The sequence below is a fragment of the Mesoplodon densirostris genome, chromosome 19 (assembly GCF_025265405.1).
Source record: "Mesoplodon densirostris isolate mMesDen1 chromosome 19, mMesDen1 primary haplotype, whole genome shotgun sequence".
NCBI classification, from domain to species: domain Eukaryota; kingdom Metazoa; phylum Chordata; class Mammalia; order Artiodactyla; family Ziphiidae; genus Mesoplodon; species Mesoplodon densirostris.
Genome location: NC_082679.1, coordinates 6,935,598 through 6,949,119, shown reverse-complemented (window position 1 = coordinate 6,949,119; position 13,522 = coordinate 6,935,598). Strand labels below are relative to the sequence as shown.

Genomic DNA, 13,522 nt, shown 5'->3' with positions numbered 1-13,522 from the left:
GAGAAACTGTTATACTCAGGATTTGTTACAACAAAAGGATACAGATTACAATTTGCCAAGGAAGGAATTCCCCAGCCATCCAGTGGTTAGGACTCTGCACTCTCACTGCTGGGGCCCCGGCTTCCATCCCTGGTGGAGGAACAAAGATCCTGTAAGTCACGCTGCATGGCCAAAGAAATTTAGAATAGAATAGAATAAAATAAAATCTGCAAAGTTCACAGGACAGGGTCCAGGGGAGGCCAGGCACAAGGTTCCAGTGGTCTCTCCCAGTGGAGTCATGTGGACAGTGCTTAATTGTCCGAGTGCTATGGACTGAATCCCCCATCCCCAATTCATATGTTGAAGCCCTAACCCCCTCAATGTGACTGTATTTGGAGATAGAAACAAGGGGGTAATTAAGGTTAAATGAGGTCATAAGGGTGGGACCCTTATGCAATAGGATTAGTGCCCTTATAGGAAGAGACACAGAGACACCAGAGTTCTCTCTCTCTCCCTCTGTCTCTGACATGTGAGGGCACAGTGAGAAGGCAGCTATCTGCCAGCCAGGAGGCAGACCCTCGCCAAGCTAACACCTGGATCTTGGACTTCTGGCCTCTAGAACTGTGAGAAAGTGTTGACCAATACACCCAGCAATGATGTATGACAGCATTTGTGGAGTATAACCCTTGGTGTCCAGCGTTTTTATTGGGGGCCTGTTATGGGTTGAATTGTGTCCCCCCAAAAAAGATGTTCAAGACCTAACCCCCAGTACCTGTGAATGTGACCTTATTTGGAAACAGGGTCTTTGCAGGTGATCAAGTTAAGGTGAGGTCATTAGGGTGGGCCTAATCCGATACGACCAGTATTCTTATTAAAAAATAAAAAGGAAATGTGGACACCGAGATACACATGCCAAGGGCTTAGGATTCCCTCCCAGGAGCTGGGTAAAGCCCATGCCTCTCTTTGGATGAGGTTAATTCTTTACTACATGTATTGCCAGTCACTTGAGAAGTTGGGTTGGATGCCAGCAGAGTGGTCCCAGATATGTGTCCTTCATTCCTATGTTGTCCCAACCCTCAGGAGAGGGACAGATGCTCATCAACCCAGCCCCTGGGCAGTGCTGACCACGCTCTCCTCTTAGGGCAGGTCTGAGTCTGGAAGCTTCTTACAAGTGCTGCCTAAATCCTTTGCAGGCCCCTGAGCAAAATGAAAATGTGAGGTCCCTTTGACCAAAAAAAAAAAAAAAAAAAAAAAAAAGCAGGAAAAACCTTTATTCCTTTTTTCCATGGACTCTCTCTCAATCAGTCATGTTTTGTTTTTCTCTTAACATTAAAAAAAATTGTCTTAAAATACCCATAACATAAAATTTACCATTTTAACCATTTTTAAAATAGATTTATTATTTAGTTATTTAATTTATTTTTGGCTGCAATGGGTCTTAGCTGTGGCATGCGGGATCTTTCATTGCAGCGCACGGGTTTCTCTCTAGTCGTGGCGTGGGCTCCAGAGCGCGTGGGTTCTGTAGTTGCAGCACTTGGGCTCTCTAGTTGCAGTGCACGAGCTTAGTTGCCCCAAGGCACATGGGATCTTAGTTCCCCGACCAGGAATCGAACTGGCATCCCGTGCATTGCAAGATGGATTCTTATCCACTGGGCCACCAGGGAAGTCCCTGTTCATAGTGTTTATATTTGCTAGTTAATGTCCAATCCCTTGGGCTTGACTGGGGGGATGGGCAGTGCAGACCTTCACAGGCACCCACTCAACTCAGCACACTCCAGACCCTCTCTGTGCCCAAGTGGTGGGATGGGGGTGCGAGGGTGGGCCCAGAAGCTGTCTCCAGATCCAGGACGTCCCCGGATGGACCGCATGTGATTCAAAGTTCCAATCCCCCTGGCATGTGGTCCTTATCACATTAGACTTCACTTACAAAATGCAAACTTATTAGGAATTTCAAGATGGCAACCTCAGAGCATCAAAGCCCAGGCGGGAAGCCCTTCTGAGCATGAAGCCCTGTGCAAATAGTCCACTTCTTACTGTGGAGCTGGGATCCTTGTGTGGACACATACATGGCCCCAAGACAGGTAGGGAGGTGAGTAGAGTTTGGAGAGCCTGGGTGGGGGCACTGGGTTTGGGGTCACGCAAAAGTGAGGCAGGATTTGTGAGGTCATGCCCTCCTCTGCCTACAGGCCCTGCGTGCAGTAGATGTTTGTCTGGCAAATGAATGAATGAACGAATAAATGAATGAATGAATGAATCCCTGCCTCCAGCACCTCACCTGGAGCCTTCCCCCGCCTGTTTCCTGGGAGAGCCCCACTCCCGGCACTGCCCTCCCCCTGGGCTGACCCAGGGTGGCTGCTTCCTGGGGTCAGGGTTTAGAGCAGCCCTGCATCCTATCTCTGCTCTGGTGCTTCCATCTATGAAAGGAGAAGTCAGAAGAGATGTCTTCCAGACATTTGCAGTTCCAAGCTTCCTCTTTTACTCGTCTGTGGATGGTCACTGCCCCCTTCTCCCCCAGAAGCTTCCTGTTGGGGCTTCCTTCCCGGACAGACAGGCAGGTCCAGAAACTGGACAGTCCTGGGAACTCCTGGCCCCTTGGACATGGACAGGTTGCTGCTGCTGCTGCCCCTGCTACGGGAGGGTGAGTGAGTGGATGGTGGGGAGAGCAGGGTCCCGGCCGGGACGGGGCTGGGGCTGGAGCTGCAGCTGAGCCTCTGTGTCCCCCCAGGGTCCCTGCAGCAGGATCCGTGGTACCAGCTGCAAGTGCAGGAATCGGTGACAGTGCAGGAGGGTTTGTGTGTCCTTGTGCCCTGCACCGTCTCCTATCCCTCACTTGGCCCGACCGACTCTACACCCATTTATGGTGAATGGTTCCGGAAAGGGGATAGACCATCCCAAATGGATCTTGCCATGGCCACAAACAACCCAGGCAGGGGAGTAAAAAAGAAGAGAAAAATCCCATTCCACCTCCTCGGGGACCCTGGGGCAAACAACTGCTCCCTGGGCATCACAGACGCCCGGAAGGGGGACAGTGGAAACTATTATTTTCAGCTGATGAGAGGTGATGTGAAACATAGTTACAAAAATAACCTGTTCGTTGTGAACGTGACAGGTACGGAGGGGTCCCCAGGAACAGATAACAGGGATGGGGGGGAAGGCCGGACCCCCCTGTCCCTCCACCTCTAAGGGGGACACTGGCGCGTGGTCACATCAGGGCTGGGCACACACAGGGGGCCCCTCTGGGGTCTGGCTTCTCCCTCTCTCCTCTCCAGCGCTGACACAGACCCCCGATATCTACATCAAGGAGCCCCTGGAATCCGGCTCTAGCAGCCACGTGACGTGCTCCGTGCCAGGGGCCTGTGACCTGGCCACGCCGCCCACCATCTCCTGGACCGGGGCTGCCCTCCGCCCCCCGGGACTGGACTCGAAGGGGGCCTATAACTCCTCGGAGATCCTGCTCACTCCCGGCCCGCAGGACCACGGCACCAACCTCACCTGCCGGGTGACCTTCCGCAGGGCTGGCGTGAGCACGGAGAGGACCGTCACGCTCAACGTGTCCTGTGAGTGCGGAATCAGGATGGCGGGTGCTCGTGGGGCAGGGTATGGGCGCTGGTGACCCGGAGGCCAGGGGCTGGGAGGGTCTGCAGGAAGGATGTAGGCCCTGCTCTGCTGTGCTTCCATTTCTGTGCCTCCTGGGGGGTGGGGGGCGCGGAAGGGTCAGCTCTGACTCTCTTCCTCACTGCGTCTCTCTGCCCTAGACGCCCCCCAGAACCTGACCATCAGCATCTCCCGAGGAAATGGCACAGGTAGGAAGGGAGGGCCGTGGGGATATAGCGGGGATGGGAGAGACGGGAGAGCCCCCATTCACTCCTAGACAGATTGTTTTTTACTTACTATTCATTTCGTCGAAGACGATTTGTCAAACATATGCAAATTTTGAGGAAACACCATAAAAGGAAGACCCGGGTGGTACTTAGCACGCTGGGTAAGAACTAGAAGCTCATCCCCACCTTTGGAGCACCCGATTTTAGCCCCTCCCTTCTGGCCTCAGAGAAAGCCACTACACTGAATTTGTGTGATTCTTCTTTTATTGATTTCATTTTATTTAAAAAATATGTATTTATTTATTTTTGGCTGCCTTGGGTCTTTGCTGCTGCACGCGGGCTTTCTCTAGTTGTGGCAAGAGGGGGCTACTCTTCGTTTCGGTGCACAGGCTTCTCTTGCTGCGGAGCATGGGCTCTAGGCGCGCAGGCTTCAGTAGTTGTGGCACGTGGGCTCAGTAATTGTGGCTGGCGTGCTCCAGAGCGCAGGCTTGTTAGTTGCGGTGCATGGGCTTAGTTGCTCCGCGGTACTTGGGATCTTCCTGGACCAGGGCTTGAACCCATGTCCCCTGCATTGGCAGGCGGATTCTTAACCACTGGCCACCTTTATTTTTGGCCACACTGAGGGGCTTGTGGGATCACAGTTCCCCAACCAGGGATGGAACACAGGTCCTTGGCAGTGAAAGTGCGGAGGCCTAACCACTGGACCGCCAGGGAGTTCCCATAATTTTACTTTATTTTTGATTGCAGTGTAATTGATAAGTAAATTGTATATATTTAAAGTGTACCACGTGATGGTTCGATATACATATATGCTGTGAAAGGATTACCACAGTCAAGTTAATTAATACATCCACATTCCTTCTGTTTTAATTTTACCAAATATGTTTAAATCTCTGCACGATGTATAGTTTACTGTATTTTTAAAAGCTTTATGTGAGTAGGAGTAAGACGTGTTCCTGTTTGACTTTTTATTTCTTTAGTTGAAATTAAATTCATGTAACATAAAATTAGCCATTTTATTTATTCCCCTTTATTTTTAAATTAAGCAGAGCTGATTTACAATGTTGTGTTAGTTTCAGGTGTACAGCAAAGTGATTCAGTTATACATATATATAAATGTATCCTTTTTCAGATTCTTTTCCATTATAGGTTATTGCAAGACACTGAATATAGTTAAAATTAGCCATTTTATTTTATTTTATTATTTTTGGCTGCACTGCACAGCTTGTGGGATCTTAGTTCCCTGACTAGGGATGGGACCCGAGCTCTCACCCGAGCAGTGAAAGCGCCGAGTCCTAACCACTGGACCGCCAGGGAATTCCCAAAATAAGCCATTTTAAAGGAAACAATTCAATGGCATTGAGGACGTACCTATTAGGTAGTCATGTCTTTTTTTTTTTAATATTTATTTATTTATTTATTTATTTTGCTGCACCAGGTCTTAGTTGTGGCATGTGGGATCTAGTTCCCTGCCAGCGATCAAACCCAGGCCCCCTGTATTGGGAGACCAGAGTATTAACCACTGGACCACCAGGGAAGTCCCAAAATGAGCCATTTTAAAGGGAACAATTCAGTGGCATTAGGACATTCACAATGTGGTGCAACTGCCCACCTCAAACTAATTCCAAAACTTTCCCATCACCCAGAAAGAAAGCCCTGTACCTGTTAAGTATTCAGGTCCTATTCTCCCCTCTTTCCAGCCCCAGGCAACTACTCATCTACTTTCTGTCTCTGTGAAATTTGCTATGAATTCTGGATATTTACAGAAATGGAATTATACCATCTGTGGACGTTCGTGTCTGGCTTCTTTCACTTAACGTGATGTTTTCAAGGTTCATCCACATTGTGGCATCGATCAGAACTTCCCTCCTTTTTACGGCTGAATAATATTCCACTGTGTGGATGGACCACCATCTGTTTCTCCATCCATTTGTTGATGGGCATTTGGGTTGTTTCTACCTTGTGGCCGTTGTGAATGGTGCTGCTCTGAACATTCCTGTACAAGTAACTGTTTGAGTCCCTGATGTCAATTCTTTTGAGTCTGTACCTGGGAGTGAATTTTCCGTGTCAGAACTGCCTTGACTTTGGTGTGGCAGCATCTCATGATCTTGACCTTCACCTGCAGTGCTTGGAGCTGTAATTACCATGTCTCCTTGTCGACAGACCACTCCACTGCAGAACTTAGTTTTCCATTCCATTTTTGTTTTTTTCTCTTTTCCATTCTACTTTTTTTTGTGTGTGTGTGGTATGCAGGCCTCTCACTGCTGTGGCCTCTCCCGCTGCGGAGCACAGGCTCCAGACGTGCAGGCCCAGCAGCCATGGCTCACGGGCCCAGCCGCTCCGCGGCATGTGGGATCTTCCCGGACCGGAGCACGAACCCGCGTCCCCTGCATTGGCAGGCGGACTCTCAACCACTGCACCACCAGGGAAGCCCCCATTCTACTTTTGACAAGCGTTTGAGTTCACTGATTTTAGTTTTCCTGGGAATGTCCCTTCAAACATTCCCCATTCCCTGGGCGAACAGAAAAGCCTTTCTTTTGGGCAATACTTCTAAAGCTTGATTGAGCACACACATTTCTCAAGGATCTTGTGACAGTGAAGATTCTTACTCTGGAGGCCCAGGGAGGCCTGCAAATCTCCATCTCTAACCAGGTCCTGAAGTGTGCTGATCTACTGGGTCACAGTCCCTACTCTGAGTTATGAGATTATAAGTTTTAGGGCCAGGAGCATAATTGTGGGGCCTCAGGGATGTATGTATGTGTGTGTGTGTATATATATATATATTTTTTGTTTGTTTGTTTGTTTTGTTTTGTTTTTTGTTTTTATTATTTTTAAATTAATTAATTTGGCTGTGCTGGGTCTTAGTTGCGGCATGCAAGATTTTTTGTTTTTTTTTAGTTGTGGCATGCGGGCTTTAGTTCCCTGACCAGGGATCGAACCTGGGCCCCCTGCCTTGGGAGCGTGGAGTCTTAACCTCTGGATCACCAGGGAGGTCCCTCAGGGATGTCTATTATCGATGCCACTAGATAAGGCTATGACAGAATAGCTCTGGACTGGCCACATGAGAAACTGGCAATGAATGTTGCCTGGGACAAGAGGAATTTGTCACTTGGGGAGTCAGTGTGGGAGGGACTTCATTCTGGACGCCCCTTCCTTCCTCTGTGAATTTTAGAATGTGAGATGTGAACGCCCTATTTATCCTGAGATAACCGGGGCAAAGGAGGTGAGGAGGTAGAGACCAGGTCCTGAAGAGCCTTGAAGGATGTGGGACTTGAATTTTGGATACTTGAATGGCGGATGGTGACAGTTCAGGAAGGAAGGAGAGAAACGTGGATGAGGACAAATGCTTCAGAGAAGTTAAGGGGCAACCCGTGTCCATCCACAGATGGACAGACGAACAAAACATCGTCTGTTCAGACAATGGATGAGATTCAGCCACGAAAAGGAATGAGGCACTGATACACGTAGAAGAACCTTGGAAACATCATGCTGAGGGGAAGAAGCTGGATATTTACACACCATGGCCAGGAGAGACAAATCCATAGAGACAGAGATTAGTGGTTGCTTAGGGCTGGGGTGATGAGAGGATTGGGGGGGGGTGGCTAAGGGGTACAGAGTGTTGTGGGGGGTCATGAAAATGTTCTAAAATTGATTGTGGTGATGGTTATCGCATGACTTTTAGGTGGTATGTAAATGGAGTTGCGTGGTATGTGAATTATATCTCAATAAAACTGCTTAAAAAACTATTTGTGGGATTCCTTCCCAACTTAAAAAAAAAAAAGTAGAAAGGAGAGAGAAATAGAAACAGCGCCTCATAGCCTGGGCTCAGCTCTCTGTCTCTGTCTCTGTCTCTGTCTGTCTCTCTCTGTGTCTCTGTCTCTGTCTTTGTCTCTGTCTCTCTCTCTCCAGAGCTGAAATACCTGGGGAATGGCTCATCTCTTCCCATCCTGGAAGGAGAATCTCTGCGCCTGGCCTGTGTCGCCGACAGCAACCCCCCAGCCACACTGAGCTGGTCCCAGGGGAGCCGGACCCTGAGCCCCTCACATCCCTTGAACCCCGGGGTCCTGCAGGTGCCCCGGGTGGTGTCGGGCCATGAAGGCGAATTCACCTGCCGAGCTCAGCATCCTCAGGGCTCCCTGTGGACCTCCGTGCATCTCTCCGTGCAGAGTGAGCTGGGAGGAGGGAAAACACTCAGGGACAGGATACTCAGGTCCAGGGGAGGGGAGAGGCACGCTGATACTTCTCCTTCCCCACAGACGCACCGCAGCTGCTGGGACCCTCCTGCTCCCAGGAGGATGAGGGCCTGCACTGCGACTGTTCCTCCCGAGCTCAGCCGGCCCCCTCCCTGCGCTGGCGGCTGGGGGAGGGGCTGCTGGAGGGGAATTTCAGCAACGCCTCCTTCAAGGTCACCTCCAACTCGGCTGGGCCCTGGGCCAACAGCTCCCTGAGCCTCCGCGAGGGGCTAAGCTCTGGCCTCAGACTCAGCTGCGAGGCCCTGAACGTCCACGGGGCCCAGAGCGCCACTGTCCTGCTGCTGCCAGGTCAGGGGGCCTGTTGTGGGCGGAGGCTTAGTGGGAAAGGAGTCTCCATCCTTTGAAGATGGAGCTTGTGGGGAGAGGGGCCTGGACGGGAGGGGATGAGAGACAGGGGTGGGGGCAGAGCCCTGTTCTTTGGCTGATTGGGGGCTGAGAAGAGGAGAGCTTCAGTTCTGTGGGAGGAAGGGGCACGAGGGTGCTGGGGCTTGGAGGGGAGTCACCCCACACCCCGATCATCTGCAGGGAAGCCCAAGCTTGGAGGAGAATTCGTTCTGGGGGCCGTGGGAGGAGCCGGCATCGCTGGCCTGCTCAGTCTGTGTTCCTGCCTCATCTTCTTCACGTGAGTGTCATCTCCTGGGGGAGGGAGGCGAGTGCAGGGGGCGGGAAGGGGTCTGAGCCCTGGAATCCCAGGCAGCCCCCACTGGAGGAATCTGGATGGTGCAGAGCTTTGGAGAACTGGGCCTTGGGTCAGGGAATCAGAGCAGGGTCTGTCCCCAGCCATCCATGAAGGGCGCCCGTTCTCATTATGAAGGTCAGTAAGATGAGGTGCACCCCCTACCTCCTGGCCTCAGCCCTTCTAGCCTTTTTTTTTTTTTTTAATTTTTCTTATTTTTTGGCCACGCCATGTGGCACTTGGGATCTTAGTTCCCCGACCAGGGATAGAACCCATGCCCCCTGCAGTGGAAGCTTGGAGTCTTAACCATTGGGCTGCCAGGGAAGTCCCAGCCCTTCTAGCCTCTTAAGGAGGGAGGACAGTAGTTGCCCTCCAAGCTCTGAGCCAGCTGGGCTGTTGAAAGGTCCTGGCTTCCCCTTTCAGAGTGAAGACCTTCAGGAAGGTACCCGGTGAGAAGGATGAGCCCTCCATGCTGGGTCTTACCTCCCAGGTGAGTGACGAGCTGTCCCTCGGGATCCCATCTGGCTATCTCCCCAGCATGGCCATGGCTGCAGTACTCTCGATGACTTAGACGCTCACCATGACCCACACAGGCTTTTCCTCTGGACCCTATCAACACAGTCACCCAGCCCAGTGACCTGGGAGTCACCCTCTCCTCTGCTCTCTGTCTCCTCTCTCAGAGCCAAGGACCACCCAGCCATCTTACTGATTGTATTCAGTTCCAACTGGGCCCTCCCTGCCCCCACCTCCTCCTTTCTCTCTGGACCGCTGGCCCACTTTCCCCCCACTTCCTACCTCACCTCCCCAAGACAGGATGCCACAAGGCTCTCCCCAAAATAATTATTGTCTACTATCAAGTTTGGGGGTCCCCAAGACAAGCTCAATTTCAATAACTCACCAGAAGGACTCACAAAACTCACTGAAAGCTTTTATACTCATGGTTATAGTATATTACAGGACAAGGATAGAGATTAAAATCAACTAAGGGAAAAGGCACATGGGGCAGAGTCCGGGGGAAACCAGGCATGAGTACCCAGTTGCCTCTTTCAAGTGGAATTGTGCAGAAAGTGCTTAATTCTCCCAGCAATGATGTGTGATAACATGTATGGGCTATTGCCAGACAGGGAAGCACACCTGAGCCTTCACATCCAGAGTTTTTTTTTCTTTTTTTTGGCCACACTGAGCAGCTTGTGGGATCTTAGTTCCCCGACCAGGCATCAAACTCATGTCCCTGCAGTGGAAATGAGGAGCCCTAACCACTGGATGGCCAAGGAATTCTCCCATACCCATCATTTTTATTGGGAGTTGGTTACGTTGGCATGGCTGACTGCCCACATGGCTTAACTTAGTGTCCAGTCTCTGCAGAGGTGTGATACTGTGTGACCCAAGGCCCCCACCATCTGTCACATTGTTACACCATCTAGTGTGGGCCAAGACTCGGGTGAACAAAGATACTCTAATCAGTCAAGACATTTCAAGGGTTTAGAGGTTCCCTCCCAGGTGCTGGGGCACAGGGTCAAATTTCCTTTGGGCAAGGTTAACCCTTTCTGGCACAACAAGATCCTTTGATTTTAGGGTTCATAATGCAATTGGGTGATTGTGTTTGCCTGAACCTCTGAAATGCTGAGTGGTCCCTGAAGGGCCATCCAGGTCTGAGCAAATCCCTGTCCTCACACCACCCATCCCATTTTTGTCCCATCTTAATTTGCAATTATATAGTAATATAATTGACTACTGCTTTAACGCCTGCTCCCCGCCGTCCCCACCCCCCGCCCCGCCCCAACCACCGGAAGTTGCAGGAGGTCAGGAATGGTGTCTTCTTTGTTCCTCACTGAATATCCAGAGCCTGGCACCAGGGGAGCTCTACCATAAGGCAGCACTGGAGTCAGAAAGATCTAGCATAAATCTTGGCCTTACCAATGACTGTATGTGTGATTTGGGGATATTTACTTAGCTTCGATTTCTCCACCTGATAAATGGGGATAATAGTGTCTCCCAAGTAGATTGTTGTGAGGAATCTAGGAGACTGGCAACTAACTACCAAGGGCCAGGCATTATTACTCTCAAGCATTTGTTGAATGAGTGAATGAATGAATGAATGGGGGCCTCAGCCAATGTCTGGAATGAATAGATGGAAGACTGAATGTTCAGTTTTCAGGTTTACGTACGGACCCCCCTTGCTCTCTCCCAGCCCTGTTATCCTAATATGACCCCCCTCTTTCCCTCCACTCAGGGTTACCAGCATGAGTGTCCTCCAGGCAGCCCCCGGGACCTCCCCCCACCAGTGGTGGCCGCCCCCACCTCTGGGGAGGAACAGGAGCTCCATTACGCCTCCCTCGGTTTCTACACACTGAGGCCCTGGGAGCCTCAGGACCAGGAGGCTGCCAGCACCACCGAATATGCTGAGATCAAGATCCATAAATGACGACCCCCAGCTCTGGAGACCTCCCCCCACCAGAGCTCCCCAAAGACTCTCGGCTGAGGCTGTCGTTGGGCTGCATCGCATCCCTCTGCCCCACCTGCCCCCTCCGTCTCCCCTCCACAGGGACTCACCCCTGGGGCACTTCCTCCTCCCAACACATTGCATACTGGCCTCTCTCTGAGCCTGCTTCCTGGAAACTCAATTTGTGTATTTCCTCAGACAAAAACAATCATTCACTGATTATCTGAAATCAATGATTCAAGGGTACCTCTTGAATTTTGTGTCCTCGATATTTTGGTTCTCCTTAAGTTTCTTGTTTTGCAGAATCTGCTTATAAACTTCCTTGCAGTTCCAGTCTGTGTCCATTTACATTGTAATACAGCTTTTACAGGGGTCACATCCAACTGATTTTGTTCTTTTTTCCATTGAGCGTCCATTGAATTTTTTCCATTGTTTCCATTCATGAGGAAACACGCCCAACAAGAGCATTATGAGCCGAGATGGGGAATGTGTTTTTGGCATAAAGTTAATAACTTCATGCTGATAGCTGTTCTTCATATTGGAGGTGTTGAAGCATGTAATTCCATCTTTCATAGCAGATTTTGTTTTGCCATTTTTCAGGATCATGTTGCATCTCTTGATCAATGACCTTTAAAAAAGGTGTCCACCGGGCTTCCCTGGTGGCGCAGTGGTTGAGAGTCCGCCTGCTGATGCAGGGGATGTGGGTTCGTGCCCTGGTCCGGGAAGATCCCACATGCCACAGAGCGGCTAGGCCCGTGAGCCATGGCCGCTGAGCCTGCACGTCCGGAGCCTGTGCTCCGCAATGGGAGAGGCCACAACAGTGAGAGGCCCGCGTACCGCAAAAAAAAAAAAAAAAAAAATGGTGTCCACCAACAAAACAAGAGCATGGTTGCCACTTTTTACCCCCTTCCTCAACATGACACAAGATGGTTCCATGTGCTCTCATGCTGGCAGAGTATTTGGTAACATCTGTGTAAAAGAATCACATTCTCCAAGGGAAGAAATCTTTTTGAAAATATCATCATGGGAATGCCACAGTAATTACCCACTTCAAGTCAGAATTTCTTCTCACAGACATTGAAAACAAACAGATGGTTACCAAAGAGGAAAGGAGGCAGGGAGGGATAAATTAGGAGTTTGGGATTAACAGAGACACACTACTATATATAAAAGAGATAAACAACAAGGACCTACTGCATAGTTCAGGGAACCATATTAATTATCTTGTAATAACTAATAAGGGAAAAAATTCTGAAAAAGAATCTATATGTATATATGTATAACTGAATTACTTTGCTGTACACCTGAAACTAACACAACATTCTAAATCAACTATACTTCAAATTTAAAAAAAAATTTTTTCCTGTTCTAAGTCATGTCTCTTTTAAGAATAGCCTTGACACTTGAAGAAATTTTCCATCAATTCTTTTTTTTTTTTTTTTTTTTTTTTGCGGTATGCGGGCCTCTCACTGCTGTGGCCTCCCCCGTTGCGGAGCACAGGCTCCGGACGCGCAGGCTCCGGACGCGCAGGCTCAGCGGCCATGGCTCACGGGCCCAGCCGCTCCGCGGCATATGGGATCCTCCCAGACCGGGGCACGAACCCGCATCCCCTGCATCGGCAGGCGGACTCTCAACCACTTGCGCCACCAGGGAGGCCCTTCCATCAATTCTTACACATTCAACAAGTTCTTATAAACAACAGAGCACTTAACATTTGTTTTCTGTTCTTTTTATATATTTATTTATTTTTGGCTGCCTTGGGTCTTGGTTGCTGCGTGCAGGCTTTCTCTAGTTGCGGCGAGCGGGGGCTACTCTTCATTGTGGTGCGACAGCTTCTCATTGCAGTGTCTTCTCCTGTTGCGGAGCATGGGCTCTAGGCACGCAGGCTTCAGTAGTTGTGGCATGCGGGCTCAGTAGTTTTGGCTTGCGTGCTCTAGAGCACAGGCTCAGTAGTTGTGGTGCACGGGCTTAGTTGCTTCGTGGCATGTGGGATCTTCCTGGGCCAGGGCTCGAACCCGTGTCCCCCGCATTGGCAGGCGGATTCTTAACCGCTGGGCCACTAGGGAAGTCCTCTGTTCTTTTAATTTGCATAATTCTATGGCTAAACAGACCCTGGAAATTATAAGTAAGCAATGAAATATGCTTTCCCCGCCATGGATTATTTTATTATTTAAATTTTTATTTTGGCCGTGCCGTGTGGCTTGTGGGATCTTAGTTCCCCAACCAGGGATTGAACCTGCACTCTCAACAGTGAAAGCGCCGATTCCTAACTGGACTGCCAGGGAATTCCCATGGATTATTATTATCTTCTTCTATATAAGTTATTTATTTATTTATTTATTTATTAATT

The 13,522-nt window shown here is 49.9% G+C and overlaps 1 protein-coding gene across 1 annotated transcript; it reads left to right on the top strand.

The window, feature by feature from the left end:
• Positions 1–2,577: 2,577 nt before the first annotated feature.
• Positions 2,578–11,154, top strand: SIGLEC11 (sialic acid binding Ig like lectin 11). Its single transcript, XM_060083787.1, has 9 exons — positions 2,578–2,617; positions 2,705–3,088; positions 3,207–3,536; positions 3,735–3,782; positions 7,710–7,967; positions 8,057–8,341; positions 8,579–8,675; positions 9,153–9,219; positions 10,963–11,154. Exons 1-9 carry the CDS (start codon positions 2,578–2,580, stop codon positions 11,152–11,154), a joined length of 1,701 nt encoding a protein of 566 aa, XP_059939770.1.
• Positions 11,155–13,522: the final 2,368 nt, after the last annotated feature.

Coding starts and splice junctions, on each gene's coding strand:
- SIGLEC11 (XM_060083787.1), top strand. CDS start 2,578: ATGGACAGGTTGCTGCTGCTGCTGCCCCTGCTACGGGAGG. Junction 3,537..3,734: donor CGTCACGCTCAACGTGTCCT/GTGAGTGCGGAA, acceptor TCTCTGCCCTAG/ACGCCCCCCAGAACCTGACC. Junction 8,676..9,152: donor TCCTGCCTCATCTTCTTCAC/GTGAGTGTCATC, acceptor TTCCCCTTTCAG/AGTGAAGACCTTCAGGAAGG.